Below are 17,332 nucleotides of genomic sequence, written 5' to 3'. Positions count from 1 at the left end.
TGTAAGAGGCAGTGAGGACTATGGACTCTTTACTGTAAGAGCAGTGAGACTATGGACTCTATACTGTAAGAGCAGTGAGACTATGGACTCTATACTGTAAGAGCAGTGAGACTATGGACTTCTTACTGTAAGAGCAGTGAGACTATGGACTCTTTACCTGTAAGAGCAGTGAGGACTATGGATTCTTTACTGGTAAGAGCGGTGAGACTATGGACTCTTTACTGTAAGAGCAGTGAGACTATGGACTCTTTACTGTAAGAGCAGTGAGACTATGGTCTCTTTACTGTAAGAGCAGGGAGACTATGGACTCTTACTGTAAGAGCAGTGAGACTATGGACTCTTTACCGTAAGAGCAGTGAGACTATGGATCTCTTTACGGTAAGAGCAGTGAGACTATGGACTCTATTACTGTAAGAGCAGTGAGACTATGGACTCTTTACTGTAAGAGCAGTGAGGACTATGGTTCTTTACTGTAAGAGCAGGTGAGACTATGGACTCTTTACTGTAAGAGCAGTGAGACTATGGACTCTTTACTGTAAGAGCAGTGAGACTATGGTCTCTTTACTGTAAGAGCAGTGAGACTATGGACTCTTTACTGTAAGAGCAGTGAGACTATGGACTTCTTTACGGTAAGAGCGGTGAGACTATGAACTCTTTTACTGTAAGAGCAGTGAGACTATGGACTCTTACTGTAAGAGCAGGTGAGACTATGACTCTTTACTGTAAGAGCAGTGAGACTATGGACTTTACTGTAAGAGCAGTGAGACTATGGACTCTTACTGTAAGAGCAGTGAGACTATGGACTCTTACTGTAAGAGCAGTGAGACTATGGACTTTACTGTAAGAGCAGTGAGACTATGGACTTTACTGTAAGAGCAGTGAGACTATGGACTCTATACTGTAAGAGCAGTGAGACTATGGACTCTTACTGTAAGAGCAGTGAGACTATGGACTCTACTGTAAGAGCAGTGAGACTATGGACTCTTACTGTAAGAGCAGTGAGACTATGGACTCTTACTGTAAGAGCAGTGAGACTATGGACTCTTACTGTAAGAGCAGTGAGACTATGGACTCTTTACTGTAAGAGCAGTGAGACTATGGACTCTACTGTAAGAGCAGTGAGACTATGGACTCTTACTGTAAGAGCAGTGAGACTATGGACTCTATACTGTAAGAGCAGTGGACTATGGACTCTTACTGTAAGAGCAGTGAGACTATGGACTCTTACTGTAAGAGCAGTGAGACTATGGACTCTTACTGTAAGAGCAGTGAGACTATGGACTCTTACTGTAAGAGCAGTGAGACTATGGACTCTATACTGTAAGAGCAGTGAGACTATGGACTCTTACTGTAAGAGCAGTGAGACTATGGACTCTTACTGTAAGAGCAGTGAGACTATGGACTCTTACTGTAAGAGCAGTGAGACTATGGACTCTTACTGTAAGAGCAGTGAGACTATGGACTCTTACTGTAAGAGCAGTGAGACTATGGACTCTTTACTGTAAGAGCAGTGAGACTATGGACTCTACTGTAAGAGCAGTGAGACTATGGACTTTACTGTAAGAGCAGTGAGACTATGGACTCTATACTGTAAGAGCAGTGAGACTATGGACTCTTACTGTAAGAGCAGTGAGACTATGGACTCTTACTGTAAGAGCAGTGAGACTATGGACTCTATACTGTAAGAGCAGTGAGACTATGGACTCTATGTAAGAGCAGTGAGACTATGGACTCTTACTGTAAGAGCAGTGAGGACTATGGACTCTATACTGTAAGAGCAGTGAGACTATGGACTCTATACTGTAAGAGCAGTGAGACTATGGACTCTATACTGTAAGAGCAGTGAGACTATGGACTCTATACTGTAAGAGCAGTGAGACTATGGACTCTATACTGTAAGAGCAGTGAGACTATGGACTCTATACTGTAAGAGCAGTGAGACTATGGACTCTTTACTGTAAGAGCAGTGAGACTATGGACTCTTTACTGTAAGAGCAGTGAGACTATGGACTCTTTACGGTAAGAGCAGTGAGACTATGGACTCTATACTGTAAGAGCAGTGAGACTATGGAGCTCTCTGCCTGAGGAGGGGGTGATGGTGAGTACAATAAAGGAATTCAGGAGGGGCCTGGATGTATTTCTGGAGTGTAATAATATTACAGGCTATAGCTACTAGAGAGGGGTCGTTGATCCAGGGAGTTATTCTGATGCCTGATTGGAGTCGGGAAGGAATTTTTTATTCCCCTAAAGTGAGGAAAATTGGCTTCTACCTCACAGGTGTTTTTGCCTTCCTCTGGATCAACTTGCAGGATGACAGGCCGAACTGGTTGGACAAGTGTCTTTTTTTCGGCCTTATGTACTATGTTACTATGTTACTATGTTACTATGTTACTATGTCCTGTTCTAGATTTTGCATTTGGCCCAGGAGCTTCAGGTTACTCTTCTAGGTCGCCTTTTATCTCTAACATTACATTTACTAGGACAACTTACTGACTTTACCTTTCAGAATGTCAGGGTTCCAGGTGTGGTAGGACAGATTGCCTGAAGAAAGGATATTGGTCTCGAGAAGATACAGAAGCAGAGAGGACCCGGAGATCAATACAATGCACTCTGACAAGATGGAGGGTGCAATGAGACAAAAACTGGACCAGATCAAGGAGATCATGGAGAAGACCAAAGGTTAGTCAGGAGATGATGTGGCAATGTGCTGATTCTTCATCCATCATAAGACTATAACATTACATCTTCCGAACCCCTGTGTTCACCCTAGTGATATGAAGCACGCTTGTGTTTATGGCTCACTCTGTTATTATTAGGGTTTTTCCTCAATGCATCATGATCTCCTCATAGTTTTTGTATCTTTGTATGCTCAGTCAGTCATCTTCTCTCTTCTTCTATTGACTTCACACTGTCATGTACTCTGGAGCACCACAGGGGATAGGTCATAACACGTTCCGTCCAACTTCCATTATTCCCATAACACTGATAACTGCATATGAGAATCTCCTCAGCTTTGGCTATGGCATCGCCCCTGTGGTCCCATTGGAGGTATCATGCTGGTAACTAATGACAGTGCCTTGTACTTCCATGTCAGTGTCCCAGTGTCAGCACTCTCTTACTGTCTCTTTGGTTTTTCAGGGATCCCAAAGGAGAAGAAACAGGTAAGATTCACTTTTCTTAAGATGCTTTTGAAAAAATGTTTCTGGTCTTATCTCTGAGGGATGTGCATGGATTATGAAGATTGGTTTATTGAGATGTTCATGTGGTGAAGAATCTACAAGAAACTGTGGCAGATTATTGGGGTGCACCAACGATAATGTAAATTATGCATAATTTTTGCAAACCCATTCCACGTGTAACAGGCAGGGCTTTATAATGACCGGAAGAATTCTAATCTCTTTGATTTGCTGTAAAACTTGCATAATCCATTATCCCAACTGTGGTTGGAGCTCAGAAGCAAGAGGTCCTTTGACCTAATAATGAAGTGTGGTTGAAGGACCCTTTCAGAGCTAGATTTCTGCTTTATTAAGACACAGCAAAGTAAGTCTTTGGTGCATTCCACCACGGACTATTGGCCCCGGATTGATGTAATGTTCATGGATACCGTGAGAAATGGAGAGACTTTCTCATGGCTTTTATTATATGTGTGTGGTTGTTTATCTATGTTGTGTGGTGTCAGTACGATGCCAATCAGTCTGGACCGGTAGGAGAGAAATCTAATTAGCATCCTCCTGCTAACAGTAGTTTATCGCCCCATGTAAAGCCACCTATAAGTTGAGGTTTCAAGATGTTATGACTTTTGTTATATTATGAACAGTCAAGTTTTTCTGGTTGAAGTAATAAAAGTCTATGTGTTTGGAGTTTTAAGATTGCAGTCAGTTCCCAGACTAAGCTGAATCTCCAATAAAATGCTACAAATTAACTAATTCTTGTGTCTATCACTGCTACTGATGGGGGTATAATATGGCCTGAGGGGTATGAATTGGCCTAGTCTGGACTGTAGGTATACTCTGTCCTGTTACACAGGGTCACCTAACAGGGCGGTGACAGATACCATAAATACAAGCTCGTTTCTGTCCTATCCTCATAATCAGTGGTGCCCGATGTTTAACTTTCATAATGCTCTGTGATATCACAGGGTAAGATGATGTCAGGACACAACGTCGCCATCGTCTCAGCTCTAGAAGATAAAGATGTCCAGTGGTTACTTAGAGAAATTCATTCTGTACATTTCCAAGAACAAGTGAGGAACGTAAATCTCATCAACATTATGGAAATGAAGGAAAAGAATTGGGAAAAAAAGTTTTCTGAATACACTTTCTGCATCTATGTATCGAAAGAACTTGAATGGACGCAGGGGACAGCAGCTTTTCAGAGGGTTAAGTCACTGTCACAGCGAGGTAAGAGACTTTCATGGGCTAGATGATGTCCAAACAGGGCAACGGTGGTCAAGGGGGTTCATTGTACGTGTACGTTGTACCGTCTCCCGATGCTCACTGCAAATAACAGTCCAAAACCAGCTCTGGGTGTCCATAGTGGCATCTATTTAGTCACAACATAAAAAATCTCCCTCAGAAAAACTCATTCATTTCTATAGCAGATTTCTGTGGGCATGCTTTGTGGTCTATGCAGGAGTCATTGTACAGGGAGAGAGAAGAGGCACTGTCCAGTTTTCAGCACATTTTAATTTTATATGAAAGAGTGGTGAGCATGCTCTGTGATGTGCAGAGGTTACTGTGTACAAAAGGAAAGGAGAAACTTCTAGGGAGGATTGTAGTAAGCATGCTCTGTGATGTGCAGAGGTTACTGTGTACAAGAGGACAGGAGAAACTTCTAGGGAGGATTGTAGTGAGCATGCTCAGTGATGTGCAGAGGGTACTGTGTACAGAAGAAATGGAGAAACTTCTAGGGAGGATTGTAGTGAGCATGCTCTGTGATGTGCAGAGGTTACTGTGTACAGAAGGAAAGGAGAAACTTCTAGGGAGGATTGTAGTGAGCATGCTCTGTGATGTGCAGAGGTTACTGTGTACAGAAGGAAAGGAGAAACTTCTAGGGAGGATTGCAGTGAGCATGCTCTGTGATGAGAAGAGGGTACTGTGTACAGATGGAAAGAAGAAACTTCTAGGGAGGATTGTAGTGAGCATGCTCTGTGATGAGAAGAGGGTACTGTGTACAGATGGAAAGAAGAAACTTCTAGGGAGGATTGTAGTGAGCATGCTCTGTGATGTGCAGAGGGTACTGTGTACAGATGGAAAGAAGAAACTTCTAGGGTGGATTGTAGTAAGCATGCTCTGTGATGTGAAGAGGGTACTGTGTACAGATGGAAAGAAGAAACTTATAGGGAGGATTGTAGTGAGCATGCTCAGTGATGTGCAGAGGTTACTGTGTACAGAAGGAAAGGAGAAACTTCTAGGGAGGATTGTAGTGAGCATGCTCTGTGATGTGCAGAGGTTACTATGTACAGAAGGAAAGGAGAAACTTCTAGGGAGGATTGTAGTGAGCATGCTCTGTGATGTGCAGAGGTTACTGTGTACAAAAGGAAAGGAGAAACTTCTAGGGAGGATTGTAGTGAGCATGCTCAGTGATGTGCAGAGGGTACTGTGTACAGAAGGAATGGAGAAACTTCTAGGGAGGATTGTAGTGAGCATGCTCTGTGATGTGCAGAGGTTACTGTGTACAGAAGGAAAGGAGAAACTTCTAGGGAGGATTGTAGTGAGCATGCTCTGTGATGTGCAGAGGTTACTGTGTACAGAAGGAAAGGAGAAACTTCTAGGGAGGATTGTAGTGAGCATGCTCTGTGATGTGCAGAGGGTACTGTGTACAGAAGGAAAGGAGAAACTTCTAGGGTGGATTGTAGTAAGCATGCTCTGTGATGAGAAGAGGGTACTGTGTACAGAAGGAATGGAGAAACGTCTAGGGAGGATTGTAGTGAGCATGCTCTGTAATGTGCAGAGGTTACTGTGTACAGATAGAAAGAAGAAACTTCTAGGGTGGATTGTAGTGAGCATGCTCTGTGATGTGAAGAGGGTACTGTGTACAGATGGAAAGAAGAAACTTATAGGGAGGATTGTAGTGAGCATGCTCAGTGATGTGCAGAGGTTACTGTGTACAGAAGGAAAGGAGAAACTTCTAGGGAGGATTGTAGTGAGCATGCTCTGTGATATGCAGAGGTTACTGTGTACAGAAGGAAAGGAGAAACTTATAGGGAGGATTGTAGTGAGCATGCTCTGTGATGTGCAGAGGGTACTGTGTACAGAAGGAAAGGAGAAACTTCTAGGGTGGATTGTAGTGAGCATGCTCTGTGATGTGCAGAGGTTACTGTGTACAGAAGGAAAGGAGAAACTTCTAGGGAGGATTGTAGTGAGCATGCTCTGTGATGTGCAGAGGTTACTGTGTACAGAAGGAAAGGAGAAATTTCTAGGGAGGATTGTAGTGAGCATGCTCTGTGATGTGCAGAGGTTACTGTGTACAGAAGGAAAGGATAAACTTCTAGGGAGGATTGTAGTGAGCATGCTCTGTGATGTGCAGAGGTTACTGTGTACAGAAGGAAAGAATAAACTTCTAGGGAGGATTGTAGTGAGCATGCTCTGTGATGTGCAGAGGGTACTGTGTACAGAAGGAAAGGAGAAACTTCTAGGGTGGATTGTAGTGAGCATGCTCTGTGATGTGCAGAGGGTACTGTGTACAAAAGGAAAGGATAAACTTCTAGGGAGGATTGTAGTGAGCATGCTCTGTGATGTGCAGAGGATACTGTGTACAAAAGGAAAGGAGAAACTTATAGGGAGGATTGTAGTGAGCATGCTCTGTGATGTGCAGAGGTTACTGTGTACAGAAGGAAAGGAGAAACTTCTAGGGAGGATTGTAGTGAGCATGCTCAGTGATGTGCAGAGGTTACTGTGTACAGAAGGAAAGAAGAAACTTCTAGGGAGGATTGTAGTGAGCATGCTCTAAGATGTGCAGAGGTTACTGTGTACAGAAGGAAAGGAGAAACTTCTAGGGAGGATTGTAGTGAGCATGCTCTATGATGTGCAGAGGTTACTGTGTACAGAAGGAAAGAAGAAACTTCTAGGGAGGATTGTAGTGAGCATGCTCTATGATGTGCAGAGGTTACTGTGTACAGAAGGAAAGGAGAAACTTCTAGGGAGGATTGTAGTGAGCATGCCCTGTGATGTGCAGAGGTTACTGTGCACAGAAGGAAAGGATAAACTTCTAGGGTGGATTGTAGTGAGCATGCTCTGTGATGTGCAGAGGTTACTGCGAACAGAAGGAAAGGAGAAACTTCTAGGGAGGATTGTAATGAGCATGCTCTGTGATGTGAAGAGGTTACTGTGTACAGAAGGAAAGGAGAAACTTCTAGGGAGGATTGTAGTGAGCATGCTCTGTGATGTGCAGAGGTTACTGTGTACAAAAGGAAAGCAGAAACTTCTAGGGAGGATTGTAGTGAGCATGCTCTGTGATGTGCAGAGGTTACTGTGTACAGAAGGAAAGGATAAACCTCTAGGGAGGATTGTAGTGAGCATGCTCTGTGATGTGCAGAGGTTACTGTGTACAGAAGGAAAGGATAAACCTCTAGGGAGGATTGTAGTGAGCATGCTCTGTGATGTGCAGAGGTTACTATGTACAGAAGGGAAGGAGAAACTTCTAGGGAAAATTGTAGTGAGCATGCTCTGTGATGTGCAGAGGTTACTGTGTACAGAAGGAAAGAAGAAACTTCTAGGGAGGATTGTAGTGAGCATGCTCTGTGATGTGAAGAGGTTACTGTGTACAAAAGGAAAGGTTAAACTTCTAGGGAGAATTGTGGTGAGCATGCTCTGTGATGTGCAGAGGTTACTGTATACAGAAGGAAAGGATAAACTTCTAGGGAGGATTGTAGTGAGCATGCTCTGTGATGTGCAGAGGTTACTGTGTAGAAAAGGAAAGGAGAAACTTCTAGGGAGGATTGTAGTGAGCATGCTCTGTGATGTGCAGAGGTTACTGTATACAAAAGGAAAGGATAAACTTCTTGGGAGAATTGTGGTGAGCATGCTCTGTGATGTGCAGAGGTTACTGTATACAGAAGGAAAGGATAAACTTCTAGGGAGGATTGTAGTGAGCATGCTCTGTGATGTGCAGAGGTTACTGTGTACAAAAGGAAAGAAGAAACGTCTAGGGAGGATTGTAGTGATCATGCTCTGTGATGTGCAGAGGTTACTATGTACAGAAGGAAAGGAGAAACTTCTAGGGAGGATTGTAGTGAGCATGCTCTGTGATGTGCAGAGGTTACTGTGTACAGAAGGAAAGAAGAAACTTCTAGGGAGGATTGTAGTGAGCATGCTCTGTGATGTGCAGAGGTTACTGTGTACAAAAGGAAAGAAGAAACTTCTAGGGAGGATTGTAGTGAGCATGCTCTGTGATGTGCAGAGGGTACTGTGTACAGAAGGAAAGGATAAACCTCTAGGGAGGATTGTAGTGAGCATGCTCTGTGATGTGCAGAGGTTACTGTGTACAGAAGGAAAGAAGAAACTTCTAGGGAGGATTGTGGCGAGCATGCTCTGTGATGTGAAGAGGTTACTGTGTACAGAGGAAAAGGATAAACTTCTAGGGAGGATTGTACTGAGCATGCTCTGTGATGTGCAGAGGGTACTGTGTACAGAAGGAAAGGAGAAACTTCTAGGGAGGATTGTAGTGAGCATGCTCTGTGATGTGCAGAGGGTACTGTGTACAAAAGGAAAGGAGAAACTTCTAGGGAGGATTGTAGTGAGCATGCTCTGTGATGTGCAGAGGGTACTGTGTACAAAAGGAAAGGAGAAACTTCTAGGGAGGATTGTAGTGAGCATGCTCTGTGATGTGCAGAGGGTACTGTGTACAAAAGGAAAGGAGAAACTTCTAGGGAGGATTGTACTGAGCATGCTCTGTGATGTGCAGAGGTTACTATGTACAGAAGGAAAGGATAAACTTCTAGGGAGGATTGTAGTGAGCATGCTCTGTGATGTGCAGAGGTTACTGTGTACAGAAGGAAAGGATAAACTTCTAGGGAGGATTGTAGTGAGCATGCTCTGTGATGTGCAGAGGTTACTGTGTACAGAAGGAAAGAAGAAACTTCTAGGGAGGATTGTAGTGAGCATGCTCTGTGATGTGAAGAGGTTACTGTGTACAAAAGGAAAGGATAAACTTCTAGGGAGAATTGTGGTGAGCATGCTCTGTGATGTGCAGAGGTTACTGTATACAGAAGGAAAGGATAAACTTCTAGGGAGGATTGTAGTGAGCATGCTCTGTGATGTGCAGAGGTTACTGTGTACAAAAGGAAAGGAGAAAGTTATAGGGAGGATTGTAGTGAGCATGCTCTGTGATGTGCAGAGGTTACTGTGTACAGAAGGAAAGGATAAACTTCTAGGGAGGATTGTAGTGAGCATGCTCTGTGATGTGCAGAGGTTACTGTGTACAGAAGGAAAGAAGAAACTTCTAGGGAGGATTGTAGTGAGCATGCTCTGTGATGTGCAGAGGGTACTGTGTTCAGAAGGAAAGAAGAAACTTCTAGGGAGGATTGTAGTGAGCATGCTCTGTGATGTGCAGAGGGTACTGTGTACAAAAGGAAAGGAGAAACGTCTAGGGAGGATTGTAGTGAGCATGCTCTGTGATGTGCAGAGGGTACTGTGTTCAGAAGGAAAGAAGAAACTTCTAGGGAGGATTGTAGTGAGCATGCTCTGTGATGTGCAGAGGGTACTGTGTACAGAAGGAAAGGAGAAACTTCTAGGGAGGATTGTAGTGAGCATGCTCTGTAATGTGCAGAGGTTACTGTGTACAGAAGGAAAGGATTCACTTCTAGGGAGGATTGTAGTGAGCAGGCTCTGTGATGTGCAGAGGTTACTGTGTACAGAAGGAAAGGAGAAACTTCTAGGGAGGATTGTGGTGGGCATGCTCTATGATGTGCAGAGGTTACTGTGTACAATAGGAAAGGAGAAACTTCTAGGGTGGATTGTAGTGAGCATGCTCTGTGATGTGCAGAGGTTACTGTGTACAGAAGGAAAGGATTAACGTCTATGGAGGATTGTAGTGAGCATGCTCTGTGATGTGCAGAGGTTACTGTGTACAGAATGAAAGGATTAACTTCTAGGGAGGATTGTGGTGAGCATGCTCTGTGATGTGCAGAGGTTACTGTGTACAGAATGAAAGGATTAACTTCTAGGGAGGATTGTGGTGAGCATGCTCTGTGATGTGCAGAGGTTACTGTGTACAGAATGAAAGGATTAACTTCTAGGGAGGATTGTGGTGAGCATGCTCTGTGATGTGCAGAGGTTACTGTGTACAGAAGGAAAGGATTAACTTCTAGGGAGGATTGTGGTGAGCATACTCTGTGATGTGCAGAGGTTACTGTGTACAGAATGAAAGGATTAACTTCTAGGGAGGATTGTGGTGAGCATGCTCTGTGATGTGCAGAGGTGACTGTGTACAGAAGGAAAGGATAAACTTCTAGGGAGGATTTTAGTGAGCATGCTCTGTGATGTGCAGAGGTTACTGTATACAAAAGGAAAGGATAAACTTCTAGGGAGAATTGTGGTGAGCATGCTCTGTGATTTGCAGAGGTTACTGTATACAGAAGGAAAGGATACATTTCTAGGGAGGATTGTAGTGAGCATGCTCTGTGATGTGCAGAGGTTACTATGTACAGAAGGAAAGGAGAAACTTCTAGGGAGGATTGTAGTGAGCATGCTCTGTGATATGCAGAGGTTACTGTGTACAGAAGGAAAGAAGAAACTTCTAGGGAGGATTGTAGTGAGCATGCTCTGTGATGTGCAGAGGTTACTGTGTACAAAAGGAAAGAAGAAACTTCTAGGGAGGATTGTAGTGAGCATGCTCTGTGATGTGCAGAGGTGACTGTGTACAGAAGGAAAGGATAAACCTCTAGGGAGGATTGTAGTGAGCATGCTCTGTGATGTGCAGAGGTTACTGTGTACAGAAGGAAAGAAGAAACTTCTAGGGAGGATTGTGGCGAGCATGCTCTGTGATGTGAAGAGGTTACTGTGTACAGAGGAAAAGGATAAACTTCTAGGGAGGATTGTACTGAGCATGCTCTGTGATGTGCAGAGGGTACTGTGTACAGAAGGAAAGGAGAAACTTCTAGGGAGGATTGTAGTGAGCATGCTCTGTGATGTGCAGAGGGTACTGTGTACAAAAGGAAAGGAGAAACTTCTAGGGAGGATTGAAGTAAGCATGCTCTGTGATGTGCAGAGGTTACTGTGTACAGAAGGAAAGGAGAAACTTCTAGGGAGGATTGTGGTGAGCATGCTCTGTGACGTGCAGAGGTTACTATGTACAGAAGGAAAGGAGAAACTTCTAGGGAGGATTGTAGTGAGCATGCTCTGTGATGTGCAGAGGTTACTGTGTACAGAAGGAAAGAAGAAACTTCTAGGGAGGATTGTAGTGAGCATGCTCTGTGATGTGAAGAGGTTACTGTATACAAAAGGAAAGGATAAACTTCTAGGGAGAATTGTGGTGAGCATGCTCTGTGATGTGCAGAGGTTACTGTATACAGAAGGAAAGGATAAACTTCTAGGGAGGATTGTAGTGAGCATGCTCTGTGATGTGCAGAGGTTACTGTGTACAAAAGGAAAGGAGAAAGTTATAGGGAGGATTGTAGTGAGCATGCTCTGTGATGTGCAGAGGTTACTGTGTACAGAAGGAAAGGATAAACTTCTAGGGAGGATTGTTGTGAGCATGCTCTGTGATGTGCAGAGGTTACTGTGTACAGAAGGAAAGGATAAACTTCTAGGGAGGATTGTAGTGAGCATGCTCTGTGATGTGCAGAGGGTACTGTGTACAAAAGGAAAGGAGAAACGTCTAGGGAGGATTGTAGTGAGCATGCTCTGTGATGTGCAGAGGGTACTGTGTTCAGAAGGAAAGAAGAAACTTCTAGGGAGGATTGTAGTGAGCATGCTCTGTGATGTGCAGAGGGTACTGTGTACAGAAGGAAAGGAGAAACTTCTAGGGAGGATTGTAGTGAGCATGCTCTGTAATGTGCAGAGGTTACTGTGTACAGAAGGAAAGGATACACTTCTAGGGAGGATTGTAGTGAGCATGCTCTGTGATATGCAGAGGTTACTGTGTACAAAAGGAAAGGAGAAACTTATAGGAAGGATTGTAGTGAGCATGCTCTGTGATGTGCAGAGGTTACTGTGTACAGAAGGAAAGGAGAAACTTCTAGGGAGGATTGTAGTGAGCATGCTCTATGATGTGCAGAGGTTACTGTGTACAGAAGGAAAGAAGAAACTTCTAGGGAGGATTGTAGTGAGCATGCTCTGTGATGTGCAGAGGGTACTGTGTACAGACGGAAAGAAGAAACTTCTAGGGAGGATTGTAGTGAGCATGCTCTGTGATGTGCAGAGGGTACTGTGTACAGAAGGAAAGGAGAAACTTCTAGGGAGGATTGTAGTGAGCATGCTCTGTGATATGCAGAGGTTACTGTGTACAGAAGGAAAGAAGAAACTTCTAGGGAGGATTGTAGTGAGCATGCTCTGTGATGTGCAGAGTTTACTGTGTACCGAAGGAAAGGAGAAACTTATAGGGAGGATTGTAGTGAGCATGCTCTGTGATGTGCAGAGGTTACTGTGTACAGAAGGAAAGAAGAAACTTCTAGGGTGGATTGTAGTGAGCATGCTCTGTGATGTGCAGAGGTTACTGTGTACAGAAGGAAAGGAGAAACTTCTAGGGAGGATTGTAGTGAGCATGCTCTGTGATGTGCACAGGTTACTGTGTACAGAAGGAAAGGATTCACTTCTAGGGAGGATTGTAGTGAGCAGGCTCTGTGATGTGCAGAGGTTACTGTGTACAGAAGGAAAGGAGAAACTTCTAGGGAGGATTGTGGTGAGCATGCTCTATGATGTGCAGAGGTTACTGTGTACAAAAGGAAAGGAGAAACTTCTAGGGTGGATTGTAGTGAGCATGCTCTGTGATGTGCAGAGGTTACTGTGTACAGAAGGAAAGGATTAACGTCTATGGAGGATTGTAGTGAGCATGCTCTGTGATGTGCAGAGGTTACTGTGTACAGAAGGAAAGGAGAAACTTCTAGGGAGGATTGTGGTGAGCATGCTCTGTGATGAGAAGAGGGTACTGTGTACAGAAGGAATGGAGAAACTTCTAGGGAGGATTGTAGTGAGCATGCTCTGTGATGTGCAGAGGTTACTGTGTACAGAAGGAAAGGATAAACTTCTAGGGAGGATTGTAGTGAGCATGCTCTGTGATGTGCAGAGGTTACTGTGTACAGAAGGAAAGGAGAAACTTCTAGGGAGGATTGTAGTGAGCATGCTCTGTGATGTGCAGAGGTTACTGTGTACAGAATGAAAGGATTAACTTCTAGGGAGGATTGTGGAGAACATGCTCTGTGATGTGCAGAGGTTACTGTGTACAGAATGAAAGGATTAACTTCTAGGGAGGATTGTGGTGAGCATGCTCTGTGATGTGCAGAGGTTACTGTGTACAGAATGAAAGGATTAACTTCTAGGGAGGATTGTGGTGAGCATGCTCTGTGATGTGCAGAGGGTACTGTGTACAGAAGGAAAGGATTAACTTCTAGGTAGGATTGTGGTGAGCATGCTCTGTGATGTGCAGAGGTTACTGTGTACAGAATGAAAGGATTAACTTCTAGGGAGGATTGTGGTGAGCATGCTCTGTGATGTGCAGAGGTTACTGTGTACAGAAGGAAAGGAGAAACTTCTAGGGAGGATTGTAGTGAGCATGCTCTGTGATGTGCAGAGGTTACTGTGTACAAAAGGAAAGGAGAAACTTCTAGGGAGGATTGTGGTGAGCATGCTCTGTGATGTGCAGAGGTTACTGTGTACAGAAGGAAAGGATTAACTTCTAGGTAGGATTGTGGTGAGCATGCTCTGTGATGTGCAGAGGTTACTGTGTACAGAATGAAAGGAGAAACTTCTAGGGAGTATTGTAGTGAGCATGCTCTGTGATGTGCAGAGGTGACTGTGTACAGAAGGAAAGGATAAACTTCTAGGGAGGATTTTAGTGAGCATGCTCTGTGATGTGCAGAGGTTACTGTGTACAGAAGAAAAGGATAAATTTCTAGGAAGGATTGTAGTGAGCATGCTCTGTGATGTACAGAGGTTACTGTGTACAGAAGGAAAGGATTAACTTCTAGGGAGGATTGTGGTGAGCATGCTCTGTGATGTGCAGAGGTTACTATGTACAGAAGGAAAGGAGAAACTTCTAGGGAGGATTGTGGTGAGCATGCTCTGTGATGTGCAGAGGTTACTATGTATAGAAGGAAAGGAGAAACTTCTAGGGAGGATTGTAGTGAGCATGCTCTGTGATGTGCAGAGGTTACTGTGTACAGAAGGAAAGGATAAACTTCTAGGGAGGATTGTAGTGAGCATGCTCTGTGATGTGCAGAGGTTACTGTGTACAGAAGGAAAGGATAAACGTCTAGGGAGGATTGTAGTGAGCATGCTCTGTGATGTGCAGAGGCTACTGTGTACAGAAGGAAAGGAGAAATCTCTAGGGAGGATTGTAGTGAGCCTGCTCTGTGATGTGCAGAGGTTACTGTGTACAGAAGGGAAGGATTAAAGGGGTTGTCCAGGTTCAGAGCTGAACCCGGACATACCCTTATTTTCACCCCGGCAGCCCCCCTGAGCCTAGCATCGGAGCATCTCATGCTCCGATGCGCTCCAGTGCCCTGCGCTAGATCGCGCAGGGTACAGGCTCTTGTGTATTCAATAACACACTGCCGGGCGGTAACTTCCGCCCAGCAGTGTGTTCGGTGACGTCACCAGCTCTGAGGGGCGGGCTTTAGCTCTGCCCTAGCCGTTTTACTGGCTAGGGCAGAGCCAAATCCCGCCCATCAGTGCCGGTGACGTCACCGGGGTTCCTGTCAGCCCCATAGAGAGCCCGGTACTTCACCGGAACTCAGAAAAATGCCTTTGCCCTGCGCGATTTAGCGCAGGGCAAAGGAGAGCATCGGAGCATGAACTGCTCCGATGCTCATGTCAGGGGGGCTGCCTGGGTGAAAATGGAGGGCTGTCCAGGTTCAGCTCTGAACCTGGACAACCCCTTTAACTTCTAAGGAGGATTGTAGTGAGCATGCTCTGTGATGTGCAGAGGTTACTGTGTACAGAAGGAAATGATAAACTTCTAGGGAGGATTGTAGTGCGCATGCTCTGTGATGTGCAGAGGTTACTGTCTACAGAAGGAAAGGAGAAATCTCTAGGGAGGATTGTAGTGAGCATGCTCTGTGATGTGCAGAGGTTACTGTGTACAGAAGGAAAGGATTAACTTCTAGGGAGGATTGTAGTGAGCATGCTCTGTGATGTGAAGAGGTTACTGTGTAAAGAAGGAAAGGATTAACTTCTAGGGAGGATTGTAGTGAGCATGCCCTGTGATGTGCAGAGATTACTGTGTACAGAAGGAAAGGATAAACTTCTAGGGAGGATTGTAGTGAGCATGCTCTGTGATGTGCAGAGGGTACTGTGTACAGAAGGAAAGGGGAAACTTCTAGGGAGGATTGTAGTGAGCATGCTCTGTGATGTGCAGAGGTAACTGTGTACAGAAGGAAAGGAGAAACTTCTAGGGAGGATTGTAGCGAGCATGCTCTGTGATGTGCATAGGTTACTGTGTACAGAAGGAAAGGAGAAACTTCTAGGCAGGATTGTAGTGAGCATGCTCTGTGATGTGCAGAGGTTACTGTGTACAGAAGGAAATAAGAAACCTCTAGGAGGATTGTAGTAAGCATGCTCTGTGATGTGCAGAGGTTACTGTGTACAGAAGGAAAGGATTAACTTCTAGGGAGGATTGTAGTGAGCATGCTCTGTGATGTGCAGAGGTTACTGTGTACAGAAGGAAAGAAGAAACTTCTAGGGAGGATTGTAGTGAGCATGCTCTGTGATGTGCAGAGGTTACTGTGCACAGAAGGAAAGGAGAAACGTCTAGGGAGGATTGTAGTGAGCATGCTCTGTGATGTGCAGAGGTTACTGTGTACAGAAGGAAAGGAGAAACTTCTAGGGAGGATTGTAGTGATCATGCTCTGTGATGTGCAGAGCTTACTGTGTACAGAAGGAAAGGAGAAATCTCTAGGGAGGATTGTAGTGAGCATGCTCTGTGATGTGCAGAGGTTACTGTATACAGAAGGAAAGAATAAACTTCTAGGGAGGATTGTAGTGAGCATGCTCTGTGATGTGCAGAGGTTACTGTGCACAGAAGGAAAGAAAAAACTTCTAGGGAGGATTGTAGTGAGCATGCTCTGTGATGTGCAGAGGTTACTGTGTACAGAAGGAAAGGATAAACATCTAGGGATGATTGTAGTGAGCATGCTCTGTGATGTGCAGAGGTTACTGTGTACAGAAGGAAAGGAGAAACTTCTAGGGAGGATTGTAGTGAGCATGCTCTGTGATGTGCAGAGGTTACTGTGTACAGAAGGAAAGGAGAAACTTCTAGGGAGGATGGTAGTGAGCATGCTCTGTGATGTGCAGAGGTTACTGTGTACAGAAGGAAAGAAGAAACTTCTAGGGAGGATTGTAGTGAGCATGCTCTGTGATGTGCAGAGGTTACTGTGTACAGAAGGAAAGGAGAAACTTCTAGGGAGGATTGTAGTGAGCATGCTCTGTGATGTGCAGAGGTTACTGTGTACAGAAGGAAAGGATAAACATCTAGGGATGATTGTAGTGAGCCTGCTCTGTGATGTGCAGAGGTTACTGTGTACAGAAGGAAAGGAGAAACTTCTAGGGTGGATTGTAGTGAGCATGCTCTGTGATGTGCAGAGGTTACTGTGTACAGAAGGAAAGGAGAAAATTCTAGGGAGGATTGCAGTGAGCATGCTCTGTGATGTGCAGAGGTTACTGTGTACCGAAGGAAAGGAGAAACTTCTAGGAAGGATTGTAGTGAGCATGCTCTGTGATGTGCAGAGGTTACTGTGTACAGAAGGAAAGGATTAACTTCTAGGGAGGATTGTGGTGAGCATGCTCTGTGATGTGCAGAGGTTACTGTGTACAGAAGGAAAGGAGAAACTTCTAGGGAGGATTGTAGTGAGCATGCTCTGTGATGTGCAGAGGTTACTATGTATAGAAGGAAAGAAGAAACGTCTAGGGTGGATTGTAGTGAGCATGCTCTGTGATGTGCAGAGGTTACTGTGTACAGAAGGAAAGGATAAACTTCTAGGGAGGATTGTAGTGAGCATGCTCTGTGATGTGCAGAGGTTACTGTGTACAGAAGGAAAGGATAAACTTCTAGGGAGGATTGTAGTGAGCATGCTCTGTGATGTGCAGAGGTTACTGTGTACAGAAGGAAAGGATAAACGTCTAGGGAGGATTGTAGTGAGCATGCTCTGTGATGTGCAGAGGCTACTGTGTACAGAAGG

General features: G+C 44.5%; 1 protein-coding gene across 1 annotated transcript in view; it reads left to right on the top strand.

Annotated features, from left to right (window-relative positions):
• LOC122945268 overlaps nucleotides 1–17,332 on the top strand; it is a 58,957-nt gene that overhangs the window by 17,422 nt on the left and 24,203 nt on the right. The window contains exons 2-4 of the mRNA XM_044304290.1: nucleotides 2,507–2,679; nucleotides 3,139–3,161; nucleotides 4,139–4,400. Coding sequence (XP_044160225.1) covers nucleotides 2,604–2,679; nucleotides 3,139–3,161; nucleotides 4,139–4,400 — 361 coding nt within the window. The 5' untranslated portion in view covers nucleotides 2,507–2,603. The remainder of the gene's footprint in view (nucleotides 1–2,506; nucleotides 2,680–3,138; nucleotides 3,162–4,138; nucleotides 4,401–17,332) is intronic.

The sequence above is a fragment of the Bufo gargarizans genome, chromosome 8 (genome assembly GCF_014858855.1).
Source record: "Bufo gargarizans isolate SCDJY-AF-19 chromosome 8, ASM1485885v1, whole genome shotgun sequence".
Classification (NCBI taxonomy): Eukaryota; Metazoa; Chordata; class Amphibia; order Anura; family Bufonidae; genus Bufo; species Bufo gargarizans.
The sequence above is the reverse complement of the archived record's forward strand: the minus strand, read 5'-3'. Positions and strand labels throughout refer to the sequence as shown.